The sequence below is a fragment of the Cervus canadensis genome, chromosome 1, assembly GCF_019320065.1.
Source record: "Cervus canadensis isolate Bull #8, Minnesota chromosome 1, ASM1932006v1, whole genome shotgun sequence".
In the NCBI taxonomy this organism is placed as follows: Eukaryota; Metazoa; Chordata; class Mammalia; order Artiodactyla; family Cervidae; genus Cervus; species Cervus canadensis.
Window position 1 is genome coordinate 18,373,570 of NC_057386.1, and position 19,275 is coordinate 18,392,844.

The following is a 19,275-nucleotide window of genomic DNA, read 5'->3' on the forward strand; positions in this document are numbered from 1 at the left end:
ATTGTAAAGTTGGGTTGAAACCAACAAGATGAAATTCACCAGGAATGAGTGCTAAATCCTGTGTTGAGGTTGTGGGGGGAAAAAAATGGTTACATAAGAATTAGACGGGGGAAATATGAATAGATGGAAATTTGTGAGAAAGAAAGAAAAAGGGATAGAGGGAGGAAGGAAGGGAGAATGAGAGAGAGAGGAAGGGAAGGAGGGAGGGAAAGAGAGAAAGAATCAATCAAGTGGTTTTGTTCACAAGCTTGTCAGGAGACCCAACAGAGGCACCTAACCAGGAAAAAAGCTTGACTTCCGAGGGATGGGAGTTCCTTGCCCAAAGTGTCCAGGCCCCTTCAGGGCACCATATTGTGAGAAAGAGAAGGTGACAAGCAAGAGAAAACCAGAAGAGGGATACAGATTAGATGAGGATTTGACCAAGTCGAATGATAAGGATGACCAGAAACTGGAAAGAAGGAGAGGTTGGTGGGTGCCAGGGCAAGCTTCCAGTGTGGAATTCAAACGTGGGGTTCTAAGCATTCGGTTTGCCCAGGGATGAATATACTACTGGGCAGCGGTGAGCCTCACCCTGAGGGTGAACCTCACCCTGAGCCATCAGCAACATCTGTTGCGCTCCAGTAAAGCACCCTTTACATCATTATCTCTTTTAATCCTTACAATAATCCCACAAGGCAGAGATTACCACAACGCTCATCTTAAAGGAAGGCCGTGGAGCAGAAGGCTAAGGAACTTGCTTAGAACTCAAGAGGACGAAGAAGCTAGACAAGAACCCGGACCCGGGTTGTTCTCAACGGGACTGCGCCCTACCTTCCCAACACCGCGCAGGTTGTTTGTGCGGAGAGGACTGCGCAGTTCTTGACAGTTTTTGGAGACACTTGTGTTGTAAGCAACAGCAGTTCTCCCTGCCCAAATTTTGCACCCAATTTTGAGGGCTCTGGAACTCCGAGAACCCCAGTAGTCGGACCCTATTCGCTACACTCCCTTGCAGCCGGGGGTCTGAGCGCGCAGCAGGGGCTGCGGAGTGGGCTGCGGGCATCGAGGGGGCGGCGCCCGGAGGCCCGCGGGGTGGGGCGCCGCCTGCAGGGGGCGCTGGCGGCGGCTCCGGGCGGAGACAATCGCGCTGAGCGGCCACCGCAGCCAGAGCGGGAGCCCGAGCCGCGCGGCGCGGCGCTGAGCTGGGGCTGAGCGGGGCCGGCCGAGCGGGGCCGGGCGGGAGCCATGGGCCGCTAGGGCCGGGCCGAGCCCCGCGATGCCGCCGCCGAGTGGCCCCAGCGTCCTCGCGCGGCTGCTGCCGCTGCTGGGGCTGCTGCTCGGTGGCGCCTCCCGAGCTCCCGGCAAGTCGCCGCCGGAGCCCCCCAGCCCGCAGGGTGAGTCTTGGCCGGGAGGGGCACTGATCCTGGGCCTGCATACCCCCCCCACCCCAGACCGGGACCCGCCCGCCAGCCCCTTCTTCGCGGCGCTTGTGAATTGAGGGGTATTCTATTCCCTGGATTTGGGTGGGGGGAGCTAGGCGACCTGGGGTCGTCGCTTACGGGGGAGAGGGGGGAGGGAGAGGGAGACCGCCGGACGGGGGTCTCGGGGAGGCACAATGGGGAGGGCCGGGGTCCCCAGGCTCCGCGCCACCGCCCCCTCCAGCCTTGTTTTTCTCCCTCCTGGTCCGCGAGGCGCTGCTGCCTGAGCCATTGTCTATCGGAGACACCCGCCCAGGGGCGGGCTGGGGCGGGCGCCCGCTCCGCAGCCCCCAGCGGGTTCCTCGCTCCCGACCCCCGCTGGGTTGGGGGCGCAGGCAGCGGCTGCCACCCTGGGCCCAAACGGGGGCTGGGCGCCTGGAGCTGGGTTTGAAGGGGGGAGGGGAGAAGGGGGAGTGGGTGAGGCGGTGGGCGGATTGGCTGCTCGAATGGGGTTCTTCGCCCTGGAGCCTGACAGCCCCCCGCCGGCCCCCCAGGTTCAGAATTTGGGGTGCACCAAAGAAACGCCGATTGGCCCGTGATGGAGGAGGGGCTGCAGTTGGGGGGCTGTCTGGAAAAAGGGGTACGTTGATTCCCAGCTCGAGGCGCATGGCAGGGCTGTGGTTGGTGGAGGAGCCATGCTGAGCTGGCTAACTGGCTGTGGGCAGTGTCGGCTGGAAGGGCAGGTGCCTGGGTCCCCGTCCGGCAAGCCTCCAGCCACTCCTGTCCCAGCCCGCCCCCAGCTTACCCCCTCCTCCTCTTACCTCTCCAACGCAGTGAAGGAGACCCTCCCAGCGCCTCACGGGCCCAGGTGGGTGTGTGAGGTGGGGGCGGGGTTGGCTTCTGCCGCGGGAGAGCTAGACCATGACTCCCTACCGATGCCACGGTTCTCAGGGGCGTCCACCCCACCCTAGCCCTGCGTCTGCCTCCCAGCCCCTGACCCCACCACCCCAGCCACTGTCCCCCTGACTCCTGCCTCTGAGTCCCATCCCTGCCTGACATGGTGCTCTCTACTCTTCGCCTTTCCACCAAGGAGCTGGCAGGAAAAGCAGGGGGGGTGGGTGGTGTCTGGATGAGGGAAGTAAGGTCCGGATGAAGGGAGGGGGTCGGATTTCCTCCTGGAATGAGGCAGGGCTGAAGCCTGGACAGGCGGATCCTGGGTGGAATGTCAAGCTTTGAGGAATGGGGAAGGATCTCCCCGGCCTCAGTCTCCCCTGCTCTCTGCAGGGGTGGAGGCTTTGATGGGTAGGAAGGGGCCCTGTTTTTTCAGGAAGCCTCTTCCTCAAGAGCTGCAGGCCTCGGGAGGGAGCCCAGGGAATTGTCTGGAAATGAGCCAGAAGAGGGGGTTCTCCCAGGTTGCTGGCTAGGGGCCCAGGTTGAGGAGAAAGGGGGACTCTGCTCGGCACCTGCCCACCCCCTCCCCAGCTTGGCACTGATGCCTCCTCAGGTCTTACCTGCCCACCCCTGTCTTATTCCCTAGGATCCCTCCCCTTTTCTGAGGCTCTGGCCCTTGAACCCAAGGCATTCCTTCAAATGACCATATTCCAGACTCCCAGGTCCCTTCTTCCCAGCTGTTCCATCCAGCTGTTCCTAGCCCGGGGTAGGGGTGGGGAGCCCGCAGGCCCCTCTAGCTTCTCAGAATTCCTGCAGGGTGGTGATGGGGAGAGGGGGAGTGTGGACAGGCTGTCAGTACCCTGGAGAACCAGAAAGCAGGAAAGGGTCGAGTGCATGCACACCCACCCTCTGAGTTGGGCTCTGGTCTGGGAGGCGAGAGGGAGGTGGGCTCAGGCGAACAGCTGGACGGGATGCCAAGGGCAGGCGTGGCGCTGGCCCTGGGGTTGGCTGAAAGCCTGAGACGAGACACCTGTCGCTGCTGAGTGTCAGGCTCCACCCGTGAGGCCCCATGACCTCCTCGTGCCCTGCTGCCCTCAGTTCCGGCCTCGTCCTTCTGTACCTGGACTCTCCGAGGTTTGTGTCCAGCACCCCGCCCACTCCCCCGGGGCCCCCACACTGAGGCCGCTGTACCTTTTCAGGCAGGACACCTACTCCCATTCTTAGCAACAAGAGAGGGGTGAGGATGTTCTTGAGGAAGAACTGCGCTGAGTAGGAAGGGGTAGTTAGCGCTGTGAGTCAGAGAAGAAGCTGTAGAATCTATGAGAACTCTGGCCTGGTCCCTCCTCTGTCAGCCCCTCTGAGCTCAGGACACCTGCATCCTGGACAGATCATCCTGGGGCCAGGGGCCAAGGTGGCTGGAAAGAAAGACTTCGACTTCGCTTCCCAGCCCCCTCCACACTGGTTACCCTTGGGCCTGTGTCGGCCCCCCCAGATCTCCTTCCCCTTGCCAGGGCCCCAGCTCACTGCCCATCTCCTGGGAGGAATGAGGGCGTTGCCATGGTGACTGACTGTAGCTGACCAGCTGGGAGGGGGCTGGCAGTCCATGTGAAGGGGAGGGGTCAGGGGGTACTTGTTGGAGCTCAGGGGTTGTGTGAGTCCCTAAATCTGAAGGGAGACAGGCTCATGCTCACGATTCTGGGAAGAGGGTGAATGATGGGAATGGCCAGCCTGCTGGTGTCCCTTTATCAGCTTTTTTCTTGAGGACCCAAACTCTGCCCGAAGCCCTGTTCCTCCCTTCCAAATGACTGACTCTTGACCACTCTCCTCTCCGCTCCACTTGCAGATCCCTGGTTCGCCGGTTACTCATCCTTTCTCAGCTCTCCTTCCCTCTCCTCTCCCTGACACCACCCCCATAGAGTCCAGTGGTTAAGGATCTGGGTCTAGAGACAGACTCCCAGGTTTGGATCCCAGATCTCCCACTTAACTGTAGGGCAAGAATCTAAACCCTTAGAGCCTCAGTTTCCTTACCTATAAAATGGGCTACAAGCATATTTTATTGGGTCTAATACATCACTGACTGTAAAATACACCATTATTTATTTCATGTGCCAGCGAAAAAGAAAAAAAAGCTGCCGATTATAATTATGACATCATGAATCCTAGGCACAGCCTGAGTTCAGAATGTTAAAATGTCAAAATGTGCATGTGTTAGACTTGATGATGAAATATGCTAATAGTACCGCCTACCTCACAGGCTAATGTGAGGTTTACATGAGGGCTCTATAAATGCTGGCTCATAATACCTTGTCTAGCCTGGGTCCCAAAGCCACTCCCAACCACAGCCCCCTCTTCTGATTTTGAGCCTTCCCCCGGGCCTCTCATCCCCTCCTCCCTCCTCCTTACTCCCCTCACCCTGTCTTGCCCACAGAGATCCTGATCAAGGTGCAGGTGTATGTGAGCGGGGAGCTGGTGCCCTTGGCTCGGGCCTCAGTGGATGTGTTTGGAAACCGGATGCTGCTGGCGGCTGGCACCACGGACTCAGAGGGCGTGGCCACACTGCCCCTCAGCTACCGCCTGGGCACCTGGGTGCTGGTTACTGCTGCCCGCCCTGGCTTCCTCACCAACTCTGTGCCCTGGCGTGTTGACAAGCTGCCCTGTGAGTGCAGGGGCAGCTGGAGGGGTGGGGAGCAGCTGACCCCATCAGCCCCTTCCCAAAATAGCTCTTGGGGGCGGAGGGGCAGGCTTTCTAGCAGTTGCTGCCTGGGCTGGGGTACGCAGAAGGGGCTGAGGAAGGATGAAGTCACTGGGATTCAGATGGTGGGAGTGCCCAGCCTGGGGGAGGGGGGCTTTCTCTGAAGCTGACAGGACACCCCTTCTGCAGTGTATGCGTCAGTCAGCCTCTACCTGCTCCCTGAGCGGCCGGCCACCCTCATCCTCTATGAGGACCTGGTTCACATCCTCTTGGGCTCTCCTGGTAAGACTCTCCCTTCTCCAGTTCCCTCCTCTCCACCCATTCCAGCCTCCCTTCCCTCTCCCTGACCTGGGTACAGAGTGCTCCCCTCTTCCACAGTTTGGCTGGGTGCCCTTGGGCAAGTCACTTAACCTCTCTGAGCCTCAGTTAGTTCCTCAGTAAGATGTGAATATTGATAGTATCCATGTTGTCAAATTGAGGTAAGGATTAAATGGCATCAGGCAGGCGAACAACAGCACAGAAGGTGGTCAATAAATGCTTGCTGTTTTGGGGGCTTCTTATGGTTTCTGTTCTCCCTCTTCTCCTACCATTAGAAATTCCACTTCCTGCCACCTTGTCTTCAGTGGATCTACAAGCATTTCTTGTGCACCTCCTGGGTGCCTATGTTCGATACTAGGGTCACTCCACAGACATAGAACACCTATCAAGTGCGAGGCCTGGAGCAATCCCGCAGTGGACCTTGTCCACCCCTAGACTTTCGGTCTCACCCAACTGATACTTCCTGCAACCCTGTGCCGTGCCAGCTACTGTGTCTGGTGCTGGGGGATAACGGTGAGGAAGAGCAGACTGGCTCCGCGCCTTGTGGAGTTCACTGACAAACAGACAGAACACTGCCAACCCAGAAATAACTACAGAGTAGGCAGGGCAGTGGAGTGGAGGGCAGGTGCATTCAATACTGAGAGGACCCTCACGTGGGACAGCAGCAGGGTGAGAGGATGGGCAAGGGAGCTGTGGGACAAGTGGGCTCATGAGGGGGCAGCAAAGGCACCTTCACTGAAGAGGAATCAAGATTCAGGGGCAGGGACTTCCCTGGTGGTCCAGTGGTTGAGAATCTACCGTCAATGCAGGGGATGTGGGTTCGATCCCTGGTCTGGGAACTAAGATTCCACATGCCATGGGGCAACTAAGCCCACGCACTCTAGAGCCTGCATCCTGAAACTAGAGAAAGTCCACACGCTGAAATGAAGAACCCATGAGCCACAACAAGACCCAGGACAGCGCCCCCCCACCCCTCCAAAAAATAGGTGCAGGGGCAGAAAGGGACTGTAAGTGTGTTCTGGTCTGGCTGTACAGGAGAGGTGCCTGGTGTAGACTGGTTGACGCAGCCAGGCAGAGGGTAGCTTCCATCTGGCTAGCACTGGGGAGCCAACGTGGGTTCTGGATGGGGTGCCTCTCCTCCCCAATTTATATTCTTAGCTTGAATCCTTGTCCCCACATTACTCTTCTTGTTTGCTCATCTCTTTCTCTCTGATCCTGAACCAGAGGCTTCTAAAATGTCTTTGGAGGTTTCTAAAATGCCAGAGGAGCCCTATATTGCCCCCTAGCTGAAAGCCCTCCCACGGCTCCCAATGCTTTCAGTAGAAAGCCTAGACTGGTTCACAAAGCTGGCAGCACCCTCCCAGAGCCTGTGCGCCGCCAGCTGCCTTGCTTGCCTCCCTATCCAGTTATCTGTCTTCCCCCAACCAGCCAGCCGCCTCATGCCCCAGGCCTTCCTCCTGTCAGTCCTCTGAGAAGTCCCTTCCCACTTTCTTTCCTGCCGGAGTCTTACTCACCCTGCAGGGCTCCACAGAATATTCCCAAGATGGGCAGGGCAAGCTCCCCTTGCACCCTGCTATTTCTAGAGGGAGGCAGGATGTAATGGTGAGTGAGGGGAGGGGCCCTGGTACCTGACTGCCAGGGCTTCCATCAGGCTCCAGTGACCTTGGGGAAGTTACTGAACCTTTCCTGCCTCTAATCCTGCATCTTTAAACTGGGGCTGATAATAAAGGCACCTACCTCAGGGGCTGTTGTGCTAATTACAGGGGTTAATGTAAGTAACCTGCTTAGAGCAGTGGCCAGCATATCTTAAAGCTTAGTAAATGTTACCTATTACCATATTATATTGGAATATTATTTATACATTCCCTCTGCTTCAAGACAGACAGACAGACACACATCCAAAACCTAAGTTGTCAAATGCAGGAGCCACATGTAGCTATTTAAATTTGAATAAATTAAAAATTCATTAAACTTTTTAGAGGTAAAAATAAATGCAGTTCCCTAGTCCCACTAGCTACATGTCGAGTGTTTAACAGCCCTGTGTGTCTAGTAGTTACTGGAGCAGATTTCAGGTCCCTGCCCCTTCAAAGTTACCATTCTAAGGCTGCCCAGTTCTCTCCCCAAGTTACCACTCTCCCTGGCCTTCCCACGTGTTCTGACCCATTGGTTCCCCTTCTCCTTAGATCAGTGATTTGCAACCTTTCTGGCACCAGGGACTGGGTTTGTGGAAGACAGCTTTTCCACAGACGGGGCTTGGGGGTGATTTCAGGATAATTCAAGCACATTACCTTTATTGTGCACTTTCTTCCTAATCTAACCCTGCTGCTGATCTGATAGGAGGTACTGTCCGTGGCCCAGAGGTTGGGGACCCCTGCCTCAGATACTGGTCTCTGGGCAGCTTGTCCCTGGCCAGGCCACTGCAGCCCTTCTCTCCATCCAGGTGCCCGCTCCCAGCCCTGGGTACAGTTCCAGCGCCGGGCTGCCCGCCTGCCGGTCAGTTCTACCTATAGCCAACTCTGGGCCTCGCTCACACCTGCCAGCACCCAGCAGGAAATGCGGGCTTTCCCTGCCTTCCTGGGCACGGAGGCCTCCAGCTCAGGTATGCTGGGTGCCAGGCACGGAAGGGATTCCCACCCCCTGCGCCCCGCCGCCACCAGGACTTAGCCCTCAGCCCTTGTTTCCCCTTCCTGCAGGCAACGGCTCCTGGCTGGAGCTGATGCCCGTGGCCGCTGTGAGCGTGCACCTGCTGGCAGGTAACGGGACAGAGGTGCCGCTTTCGGGCCCCATTCACCTGTCCCTGCCAGTGCCCTCGGAACCTCGTGCCCTCGCCGTGGGCACCAGCATTCCAGCCTGGAGGTTCGACCCCAAGAGTGGTGAGTGCCTGGTGGGGGGGGTGCAGGTGCTGGAGTTTGGGGAAAGAAAGTGGGACTTAAGCTGGGGACACTGAGTTTACTGAAAGCCCTGCCTCTCCCAGGGCTGTGGGTACGCAACGGCACGGGTGTGATCCGCAAGGAAGGCCGGCAGCTCTACTGGACCTTCATCTCCCCTCAGCTGGGGTACTGGGCAGCCGCCATGGCCTCCCCCACAGCTGGTGAGAGTTGGGGGGGGGCAGCAGGGAACAGGGGCGGTGGTAGAAGGGGAGGCGGGGAGAGTGGACTCCTTCTGAATGGCAGGAGGGACAGCCACCCCTGGGAACACTAAGCCCTCTTCTGGCACAGGGCTGGTCACCATCACATCGGGCATCCAGGACATCGGCACCTACCACACCATCTTCCTGCTCACCATCCTGGCAGCCCTGGCCCTGCTCGTGCTCATTCTGTTGTGTCTGCTCGTCTACTACTGTCGGTGAGTGCCCCCCACCCGCTTCCACTGCCTCCCGATGCCCAAGCCTCCTTATTCCAGCCATGGCCTGAGGCCTGCTCCATGCCTGGTCTTGAGCCAGGTGCTGGGGCCCCAGAGATGCATAAAACACCATTGGGATTCTTAAAAGCACTGCCAGGAAAGCACTCATATGCATAGGCATAGATAAAGCCGGAAACACTGGTGGCTTCAGAGAAGTTGGGGGAGAGGAGGCAGGAGCTGCAGGCCAGGCCCCGGCAGAGACCATCTGCAGCTGCTTCTACCACCCCGGCCCCCACTTCCAGGGAACCTGAGGCCACACAGGCCCCTGGTTGGCCTAGGTTCCTTCCTGGCTCTCACTGCACCTGCCATGAACCACGGAGTGCGGTTTACCCCGAGGGGGGACCCAGATGGATACTGCTGCCTGCTGGACCTCCCATAGACACTCCAACTCTGTCCACAAACCTCTCCCAGGACCCACCTGAGCTCCCCAACCTCTCTCCTGAGTCCCAAGCTTTGTTAGGACCCCTCCAACTATACCCAACCCCATCTTCCAACTTCGGGGTCAGGGACCCCCACCCTTTCCTGACACCCCGATCTGCCCCCGTGTCTCCAGGAGGCGCTGCCTGAAGCCGAGGCAACAGCACCGCAAGCTGCAGCTCTCCGGCCCCTCTGACGGTAACAAACGAGACCAGGCCACCTCGATGTCCCAGCTCCACCTCATCTGTGGGGGACCCCTGGAGCCCGCGCCGTCGGGGGATCCCGAGGCTCCACCTCCAGGGCCCCTCCACTCCGCCTTCTCCAGCTCCCGGGACTTGACTGCCTCCCGGGACGACTTCTTCCGTGCCAAGCCGCGCTCCACCAGCCGCCCGGCCGCCGAGCCTGCGGGTGCCCGCGGGGGCGAGGCCGCCGGGCTCAAGGGTGCCCGCTCCGTCGAGGGTCCCGCCGGGCTGGAGCCAGGCCTGGAGGAGTACCGGCGGGGGCCCCCGGGGACCCCGGCCTTTCTGCAGGAGCCTCCCTCGCCGCCGCCGCCCTTCGAGCACTACCTGGGCCACAAGGGGGCGGCCGAGAGCAAGACCCCCGACTTCCTGCTGTCGCAGTCTGTGGACCAGCTGGCACGGCCGCCGTCGCTCAGCCAGGCCGGGCAGCTCATCTTCTGCGGCTCCATCGACCACCTTAAGGACAGCGTCTACCGCAACGTCATGCCCACCCTGGTGATCCCCGCGCACTATGTGCGCCTAGGCGGCGAGGCGGGCGCAACGGGGTCAGGCGAGGAGTCGGCCCCACCCGAGGGCGCGGCCCCCGGCCCCGCACGCCCTTTTCCCCAGCCCGACCCCCAGCGCCCTCTGATGCCGGGCCACTCGGGCGCGGGGGGCGAGGGCGGCGGGGGTGGCGGTGGCGAGGGCTGGGGGAGTGGGCGCTCGGCGCCGGTCAGCGGCTCGGTCACCATCCCGGTGCTGTTCAACGAGTCGACGATGGCACAGCTCAACGGGGAGCTGCAGGCCCTGACCGAGAAGAAGCTGCTCGAACTGGGCGTGAAGCCTCACCCGCGCGCCTGGTTCGTATCCCTCGACGGGCGCTCCAACTCGCAAGTGCGCCACTCCTACATCGACCTGCAGGCGGGCGGCGGCGGCCGCAGCACGGACGCCAGCCTGGACTCGGGCGTCGACGTGCACGAGGCGCGGCCGGCGCGCCGGCGGCCCCTGCGGGAGGAGCGGGAGCGCACCCCGGCGGCAGCCCCGCCGCCCCCGCCGCCGCCCCCGCCGGCGCCCCCGCGCCTGGCGCTCAGCGAGGACACGGAGCCAAGCAGCAGCGAGAGCCGCACGGGCCTCTGCTCTCCGGAGGACAACTCGCTGACGCCGCTGCTGGACGAGGTGGCGGCGCCCGAGGGCCGGGCGGCCACGGTACCCCGGGGGCGGGGCCGCAGCCGCGGGGACAGTTCTCGCAGCAGCGCCAGCGAATTGCGGCGCGATTCGCTCACCAGCCCGGAGGACGAGCTGGGGGCGGAGGTGGGCGACGAGGCGGGCGACAAGAAGAGCCCGTGGCAGCGGCGGGAGGAGCGGCCGCTCATGGTGTTCAACGTCAAGTAGCGCCCGGCTTGGCGCCGCCTCCAGGCCGGCCCCCGCCCCCTCCGCCCGGGCCCGCCCCCAGGGTACGCGCTCCGGGGGACCGCGGGGGCCCTCGCCCTTAGCTCCCAGCCCCGGCCTGGAAAGGGGCCCGGGGCCCTGCGGAGCTGTCCGGTGGTTTGTGCTGGGTAATGTCTTGGGAGGGACCCGTGTCTGCCTCTGAGAGGGAGGTGAGGGAGGGGGGACCAGACCCCCGATGGGAGGTGCTGGGGAGGAGGGCTGGGTGGGGGGAAGCAGTGCCTGTATAAACGTGGCTGTACATAGAAAGCTCTATCGTGGGAAAGCAGGAGGGGCAACGAGGCCTCAGCGGCTAGCCTGAGGGCCGGGAAGGGAGGGGGCGTCCTAGCGGACCCCTGGGAGGGGAGGGGGTGCTGCTTGCTGACTAGCCCACTTCTGGGCTGCGATGTCACAGGGCTGGAGGCTGGGGCGGCTCCGGGGACTAGGGAGTAATGTGATGGGATCGCTGTGGGCAACAGCAAATATAAAACTGGTGAGATGAACTGCTGTGTGTCTTTCTGTGGGGGTGGGGGAATGTGGACACTGGGTGGGGACCCTGGCTCAGAGGCCCCCTGGGGGAGGGCAGGCAGAGTGGCCAAATCAGACACTGTTAAGAAAGTGTACAAACTTTATTGCAGCACGCACACGCACGCACACATACACACGCACCCACACCCGTGGATAGGAAGAGCACCTGGCCACAGGGTTGACAGAAATTGGGGGAGGGTATGGCAGCTTGAAACGTGGCTTTTGCCACAGCCCCGCCTCCACCTTGGCATAGGGGAGGCCTTAGATTGAGGCCCCACCTCCCAGGGCGATGGGGGACTCAGAAGAGGGTCTGGGAGAATGTGGTGGGGGAGAGGTGCTGGAGAGGCCTGAGCAGTGGGGACCCTCTGAGCAGGGTCCTGAGGGCTGCCAAGTCAATCCTCAGGCCCCCTCACAGCAGCTGTCTTGGCCTCGGGTCCCTCCAAGGAGCGTCCCAGCGCAGGGCCTCCTGACGTAAACACTTGGTCCCCCTGGCTCCGCAGCGGAATCCACTGGGGCAGCAGTGACGTCTGTCCGCACAACAGGTGCCCTTGATGGTCAGAGTAGGGGGCGAGAGTTGGACGTGGCAGGACCCGGCCCGGGCCCTTACCCAGCCCCAGGGTGGGGGGTATCACTGACCTGGCGGTAGGGGCAGCAGGCCCAGCCCCCTCGGCTGTCCACGCAGCAGGTCTGGTTATCGCGGCAGAAGTGCCCCGCCCCACACGCCACGTTCCCCATGCCCACGAGAGGGCCGCCGGCCAGGTGGAGGGCAGGGTGTGCAGAGCCCACCTCCTTCTCACAGGATCGAGCCTTCACGTTGCAGGTGTAGCCAGCCGGGCAGCAGTGCTGGCGGTCCTCACAGCACACGGCCTGCGGGGGACAAAGGGGCCTCGAACTGTCACCCCCACTAACGTCCCCTCCCACCTGAGACCGGGCCCCCCTGTCCTGACCAGGAGTGGGCAGGTGGGCACTCACGTGCGGCAGCTGGCAACAGGCCCAGGCCCCCCTCAGGCTTGGGCAGCAGGTCTGCCCTACGGGGCAGCTGGTGTGCTGGTCACAGCCCGTGTCTCTGGGGTGGGACGGGGAAGCCTGGCGGGCAGGCACCTTGTCCAGTCCGGTCACCACCTGGTTCCCCCTCTTACAGTGCCCTCCGGCCACACACGTGTAGTCCTTGGGGCAGCAATGCTGGTGGTCCGAGCAGCAGACAGCCTGGGGAGGTGGCAGGAAAGGGTGGTCTAGGCCAGAGCGCTGAGCCTCTGCAGCCCCCACCCTGCCTCTCCTGCTGGGCTCCTCCAGCTGGGCATGACTGTGACTGAGCTGGTGTCCCCCATGGGCTGGGTAGAAGGCAACAGGAGCCTGGCCATGTGCCCAGGCCAAGACTCTGCCCCTCTCCCCAAAACTATCCCCCCGCTTCAGGCACCTCTGGGGCAGGACAGCAGCCCCACTCCCCAGACGTGAGTCGACAGCAGGTGGTGGAGGAAGGACAGCTGGTGACGTTATCACAGGGGACGTCACTCTCCACAGCTCCGTGGTCCGGCAGGCTGAGGTGGGCTGGGACTTTCTCCATCCACGGCACCCGGCGGGTCCCCTCTTCACACACACCCTTCTCTGTGTCACACCGAAATCCAGACGGGCAGCAGTGCACGTGGTCCTCACAGCACACAGCCTAGGGCGGAGGGAGAGGGGACGGTGGGCCTGGGGGGGACTGGCTGGTGGCCGCCCTCTGCTCATCCCGGGCCACTCCCCACTCCTCGGTACCTGCACAAAAGGGCAGCAGCCCCAGGCCCCGGACTGTAGGCGGCAGCAGGTGTAGTCGTCTGGGCAGCTCACCTCCATGTCGCACTTGACATCCTGCACTGTGAGACAGGTGAGGCAGCGGGTCAGCAGGGGCACTGGGGACCCTTGGGGGTGCCCTCCCTCTGCCAGCTCCACAGTGAGAACCAGATGCGGAGGAGGGAGGGTACGGCTCAGGCCACCCCAGCAGTGACCCTAGGCGAGGCCCAGTGGGGACGGAAGGGGACTGTCCCTGCTTTCAGCCCCTCCGTGCATGCGGCCGTCAGTCTCCACCCCCGTATCTGTTCACTCCCCGTGGTGTAGGTAGAATGGGGTCTGCAGTCTCCCCCGGTACCTGTGTGTGCGGGCAGCTTGGTGAGGAGGTCCGTAGCATTCTCCTTGGAGAGGCACTTACTGTGGGTCAGGTCACACACAGTGTTCTGCGGGCAGCAGTGCAGGTGGTCGGAGCAGCAGATGGCCTGGGTGAGGGCAGAGTGGGTCTTTGGGATTTCCAGTCTCCCTGGTTCAGGGAGCAGCCAGGCCGACAGCAGGCACTACCCCAAGTCTACCACTAGGGGGTGGCATGAGTCCTGAGCAGTCAGGTTCCCAGCTGCCAGCCAGCCAGCCCCACCCCCTGGAGGCACTGCCAGGTAGGTAGGTGGGTACCCAGGCCAGGTGAATGCGGGCACACAGTCCAGCTGACTATAGCCCCTCACTTACATTGGGCATCGGGCAGCAGCCATACTTTCCAGTGGGCAGCTCGCAGCAGGTAGAACCATCGGGGCACTGGGACCGTCCATCTGGGCATAAGATCACTGGAAGGGGAGAGAAAGGTGAGGGGCAGCCAGGGTGGAGGGGACAGTCTCTCCAGCTCTCTCCAGCAGGAGTTAGAAAAGGCCTCTCTTCACCCCAGACTCATACCTCCTTACCTGAACTTTTAGTCTTGTGTGCAGGCATCTTCTTAGCCAGGGGGTGGGTGCCTATGGCCGAGAGACAGCGGCCATGAGCCAGGTCACAGGACGTGCCATGGGGGCAGCAGTGTATCTTGTCTTCACAGCAAGAGGCCTGAGAAGAGATGGCCCTGTCTCTGTCTTTGCTCCCTCCATCCCTTCCTCTGCCCACGCTGCCTTCCCTCGCCACCCTCCGTCTTCCCGTAGTTGTACCTGGGGCATGGGGCAGCATCCCCAGGAGCCATCAGGCATGGTGCAGCATGTGGAGGAGTTGGGGCACTGGAACTGTTTGTCGGGGCACTGGACGGCATCCAGGGGCTTGGTATCTGTAGACGGGATGACCCAGGACTCCGCCCAGTCAGGGACGGTCATTCCCCCCATCACTCAAGGAGCTGCTGGCACCAGCGCCTTCCAGCCCAGCTACAGAAGGATTCAGGGGCTGGCACTAGGGCTCAGGGCTCCCCCGGCTCTCTTAATCCACTCTCCCCCAGGCCAGTCCTTGTACCAGCAATATGCCACAGGGCAAGGGCATCCACTGACTGGGTAGGCATTAAACCAGTGCAGCTTTTGGGACTTCCTTGGCATCCAGTGATTAGGACTTCACCTTGCAATGCAAGGGGTTTGGGTTGATCCCTGGTCAGGGGGCTAAGATCCCACTTGCCTCAAGCCAAGCAAAAACAACAATATAAATCAGAAGCAATATTGTAGCAAATTCAATAAAGACTTTTAAAATGGTCCACATCAAAAAAATCTTTAAAAAAAAAACAAAAAACATTTCAGCTTGTCCTGTCCTCACCCCCACAGTGCTTGGTCCAGGGCCTGGGGTCTTGCATTCTCTTCTGACCCCTCCTCACCCCTCTGTCCAAAGCAGGGTGTGTGTGGGGGGGTGTTGCTTAGTACAGATGTCAAACAAATGAGGGCACAAAGGCAGGAATCAAGGTCACTCTGCTGGCTGGGCTCCTGGATGCTCCAAATTCTTCTGCTCCCACCTCCCTGCCCTCCGCCTCCACCTCTGCCGCACCTGATCTTTGGAAGCAGGACCGCCCATCAGCGCTGCAGTGGAAGCCCCGGGGGCAACAGTGGCGGCCATCCCCGCATGACACAGCCTATGGGACACAGAAGCACCTTGGTTACTGAGGCCCATTTCCCTGGGGGGGTGGGAGAGTGCAGGAAAAGTGTAAATGCAGACCCAAGCTTCTCTGTAGACCTAATGACACTCTCACCTCTGGGAACGGGCAGCAGCTGGAGGTCCCCGAGACAGTGAGGATGCAGGAGTAGCCAGGAGCGCAGTGGCCGTTGGCCTGGCAGGGTCGGCCCAGACGCTGGCTCAGCACGGACGGCTGCTGGTCCTGGGAAGCGAGATGAGGAGATAAATCGAAGGACCCGAGCGAGCCTGGCCCACTCCTCTGGCCAATCCAAGAGGCCCGATCCCAGGCTTCCAGCTCTTTGCCTGGGCCGTAGGGCACTCACCGGAACGGGATTGCAGCAGCTGTAGGTGGCTCCATTCGAGTCCAGGCAGCAGGCCACAGGGCAGAGCTGACCGTCTGGGCATTGCGTTCCAGCCACCAGCCCTGTCACTAAGGCCACCCAGCTCACCAAGGTCCACATGGTCCACCTGCAAAGTCCCAAGAGGCATTTGGCAACTGGCTTAAGCTGAGGCCACCCTTGATTCTGGGACCAGTCACTCCCACCTGCCGAGGGTCAGGACCACCTGAGCCTCCACAACAACAGCCTGTCCGGGCAGGAAGAAAGATGCAGGGCTTGAGGCTCAGCTTCCTACGTGTGTCCTGTGTGGGGGTCACACATGCACCAGCGAGTGTACACCTATACGCATGAATGCTCACATGAGTGTGTGAATCTGTGTCCCCAATATGTGGCCTAACTGTTGAATCTCTGTGGCTGAGTGTGTGCAGATGTGGGTATGTGAGAGTCCGGAAGATTTGTGGGTTTTGTGGGCCTGAACTGTGGGGATGTGAGCCACCTCCATGGGGGTGGGAAAGACATCAGTTGCCCAGAAGACAGAACTGAAGTCTCCCCCTTGAAGAAAAGCCAGGGTTTCACTTCCCGAGCCAGCTCCTCCAGTTGCCTCCTCACCCAATGCTGTGTTCATACCTGCCCTCTGCTAAGGCCTGTTGGCAGGGGAGGGGAGGTCACATGACGACATGAGCAACCACGGGGTTGAGAAAGTTGTGAAAAAGGAAGTATGATGTTGACGGAGTCTGGGCTGCCTTCCCCAAAGGTCAGCCACCACCTGCCTGCTGACTGTCCCCTCCCCATCCAAAGGAGGCACACAGGCTTGGTCAACCTTTGGGACACCTGTGTTCCATGGGCCCCCAATACCACCAGGCCCTTTCTTTGTTTAATTTTTTTTTTTAATTAAAAAAACTGGGAGGCATGCCCATGCAACATGTTGGTTCTTAGTTCCCTGATCAAGGATTGAACCCATGCCCCCTACATTGGGAGCTCTAAGTCTTAACCACCAGACTGCCAGGGAAGTCCTACACCAGGCCCTTTCAGGATCCTCAAACATACCCACCACACTTCCCCTCTTCCTCTCCCTATCCTGGAGCAGAAACCCAGCTGCATGTAGAGAGCCCATGTGTGCCCACCAGGCTGCCATTTGCATCAGCAGAAGGAAGCAAGTTTCGTTCTCTGAAGGGGAGTGGCCTCTCACTTCCTGAACAACTCTTCCCCCAAGCTCAGCCAGCCCTGCTAGTTCAATGGGGCAGGCCCAGGAGATCTTACCCTGTCTAGAAGGGCCAAACAGTCATGTGTGCTGAACCTTTTAGGAGCCAGTGACAACATTCTATGTTATTCTTTTTTTTCCTGTAACAACCATCCAAAATAGGAATTATTACCTTTAATTTTCTAAGGAGGAAACTGAGGCTCAGAGATAGGAAGTAACCTGCCCATGTCATATATCAAGACATAGAGATGACAGTCTCTGATGGCTCCAGAGTATATTGGACCTGGGTTCACAAGTGGTACCATGGACAGTGCCTGGGAATGGACCCCCCCAAACCCAAGGAGAATAGAGCCCTGGTGTCCAAGCAGAGAAGAGGGATAGAAATGTTTCTCTGAGCAGGTGGACAGGACCAAGACAGAAATGTGGGGTACAGGGGCTGCCTGGATACTGCACATGAGTGCTAGAATGAAGGCCTCAAAAGTTGCTTCCTGTCTCTGGGCCTCAGTTCTCAGTGAGTCTATGTGTGGACACTGCACACTTTGTGTGTTAGGGAATAGCACACACAGGGTCACTCACATCCTCTCTCCCTCACCTGGCTTTCCTCACTGCCCTGTCCCCAACTCAAAGACCATCCCCAGGAGGCTATCTCCTGTACAGGTGAGGCTGAAGAAGACTGGTCCTGGACCTCAGCCCCTTTCACTCTCTTCCCCAATGCCCACAGCTCCCTGGAAAGGGAGCTGGCCGCCCTGCTTTCTAGGAGTCCAACCATAACCCTCCGCAGGCTCGCTGGGCTGCCCTGGCCAGAAGGAATGCCTGTCCGCACACATCTCTGACTACTCAGCACCCTAGGGATTCATTTAGGTACATCCTTCTTCCTGGGTATCCTGAGGTTCGAAAGTAGTGTATGCTTCTACTGAATACACATGCACGCGCGCGCACACACACTCAGGACCAGAATGGGGAAGAGGGAACCCAATTCATCTCAGTAGGGTTCCAAGAGGTGATCTCTCACCCCCACCGACACTGCCACTACACAGAGGGAGGACAGGACCCTCTTCAAGCCCCCAGCTCCGTCATCTTCCACTAGGTGGCAGCCCCCCACTTCGAGTGCCAGAGAGAGATTTCCCAAAAGGTGAGCCAACCCAGCAGCGGAGAGAGCAGGAAAAAGTGGCCGGGGGAGACGGAAGTTAGCTCGTCCCACCCCTCCACGAGAGGAAGTTAGAGTGAGACACAACCCAGGGGTTCAGTCACCACTCCCAAGTCCCTACTGTCTTTGAGGAGGCCAGGGTCTCAAGCCCCACTCCCAGCTCTCTGAGATCGGGAGCCAGGGGCGGGCGCCTAGCTTGCTCCCAGCCGCCGCGGGGACTGCCCACCAGCACCACTACCAGCACCTGCCGATGGGGGCGGAGTCGACACAAGAACAGAGTGATCTCTGCTTTGGGAGAAGGGGCTGCAGCTTCCAGGGGTGCTGGAGAGAGAGAGCCCCTTCTAATGGGGGTCACTGCAATTACTGTTTACTCCCACCACCCATAAAACTCCCTCCAGTGCCTCGGAGTTTCTATAAGGGAATCTTTTTTTGTATCCCCGCTGAAACTCCAGAGGAGCCCCATCTCCCACGTCCCCCAGGCTGGGCCCCTGGGAAGGAGCAAGCGAGGTCCCCGCTCCTTACCTGCGTCGGGGTCCGCGATCGCTGGTTAGCAGCAGTCAGGCAGCTCATCCACTTGGGCCACTCGGCTCGATGGCCCACCCACCTCAATTTCCATTGGTCAGGTGTCCGGGATGTCGCACTCCCATTGGCTACTTGTCGATGTAAAGGCGGGGCCAACCTGGAATCCTGTGTGTCTTTTCCTATTCAATTCACTCCCCTCCCTCCTTCCTCTCTCTCCCCAACCCCCCATTTCTAGGAATCATGTGATTGGGGAATCATGTGACGCCCTGGGACTGCTCAGCTTGTTTGCGGGTGCCCGCCGCCTTCTGTTGACCCATGCCGAGGGTCAGTTCCTTTCCGGGGACATTGAGAGCCAAGAGATCTGCCCCTTAGTGGGTGCGTTCAAGAGCGTTTAAGGGGTGTCTCCTGGATTTAGAACATTTGTCTGTATTCTATCCATCCCATGCAGATTTAACGCTCGGCAGCCGGGCCCCAAAGGGGACTGAAGGAGAGTTGTGAGGGCAAAGATAAACAGACCTCAGGCCCTTTCCTCAAGGTGCTCACAGCAGGGGGTGGGGTGGGGGTTGGAGAATCGTGTTCCAGGTGCTCCGGGTGTGTGTAGAGAAGAGGTATTAGTTAGATCTGAGCATGAAAAAAAGATTTAATTCCACTTTGGGGGCACTTTTTGGAGCTGAGTCTGGGAGGATCTTAAGTGGCAAGTGGGGAGGGGTTGGAGAAGTCGCTAGGCGGGGTGTGTTGGGAAAAACATTAGAAAACCAGATGGGAAGGGCAGCCTTGGGCAGGGATCGAATGCCAGGTTCAGTGGAGTGCACGTGTGGAGTAGCTGGGTGTGTGGCACCAGGCTGGGCTGACTGGGTGTGGGTGCATACCGGAAGTAGCTCCTTAGTTTCAGTCAAGCCCTGCCTTTCAGGAATT

The 19,275-nt window shown here is 59.9% G+C and overlaps 2 protein-coding genes across 3 annotated transcripts; one reads left to right on the forward strand and one right to left on the reverse strand.

Annotated features, from left to right (window-relative positions):
* Nucleotides 1-1,101: 1,101 nt before the first annotated feature.
* On the forward strand, nt 1,102-11,260 carry FAM171A2 (family with sequence similarity 171 member A2). Of its 2 annotated transcripts, none has more exons than XM_043466863.1 (8): nt 1,102-1,370; nt 4,714-4,941; nt 5,167-5,259; nt 7,736-7,894; nt 7,989-8,168; nt 8,270-8,386; nt 8,514-8,640; nt 9,251-11,260. In XM_043466863.1, exons 1-8 carry the CDS (start codon nt 1,253-1,255, stop codon nt 10,722-10,724), a joined length of 2,496 nt encoding a protein of 831 aa, XP_043322798.1. In that variant the 5' UTR covers nt 1,102-1,252; the 3' UTR covers nt 10,725-11,260. The 2 variants fall into 2 exon arrangements, with proteins under 2 accessions (XP_043322798.1, XP_043322807.1); XM_043466872.1 differs by lacking the exon at nt 1,102-1,370 and adding an exon at nt 3,922-4,243.
* Nucleotides 11,261-11,367: 107 nt separating this feature from the next.
* Nucleotides 11,368-18,509, reverse strand: GRN (granulin precursor). The gene is made up of 13 exons (XM_043466882.1): nt 18,361-18,509; nt 15,476-15,620; nt 15,229-15,354; nt 15,027-15,111; nt 14,219-14,331; nt 13,985-14,120; nt 13,776-13,870; nt 13,411-13,534; nt 13,041-13,138; nt 12,703-12,948; nt 12,258-12,491; nt 11,922-12,152; nt 11,368-11,832 (listed from the first exon to the last, which is right to left on the reverse strand). Exons 2-13 carry the CDS (start codon nt 15,611-15,613, stop codon nt 11,695-11,697), a joined length of 1,764 nt encoding a protein of 587 aa, XP_043322817.1. The 5' UTR covers nt 15,614-15,620; nt 18,361-18,509; the 3' UTR covers nt 11,368-11,694.
* Between the last annotated feature and the right edge of the window lie 766 nt (nt 18,510-19,275).

Coding starts and splice junctions, on each gene's coding strand:
- FAM171A2 (XM_043466863.1), top strand. CDS start 1,253: ATGCCGCCGCCGAGTGGCCCCAGCGTCCTCGCGCGGCTGCTGCCGCTG. Junction 1,371..4,713: donor GGAGCCCCCCAGCCCGCAGG/GTGAGTCTTGGC, acceptor TCTTGCCCACAG/AGATCCTGATCAAGGTGCAG. Junction 7,895..7,988: donor CACGGAGGCCTCCAGCTCAG/GTATGCTGGGTG, acceptor CCCTTCCTGCAG/GCAACGGCTCCTGGCTGGAG.
- GRN (XM_043466882.1), bottom strand. CDS start 15,613: ATGTGGACCTTGGTGAGCTGGGTGGCCTTAGTGACAGGGCTGGTGGCT. Junction 13,139..13,410: donor CAAGCTGCCCGCACACACAG/GTACCGGGGGAG, acceptor CCTGTCTCACAG/TGCAGGATGTCAAGTGCGAC. Junction 12,153..12,257: donor CCTGTTGCCAGCTGCCGCAC/GTGAGTGCCCAC, acceptor TGTCCCCCGCAG/GCCGTGTGCTGTGAGGACCG.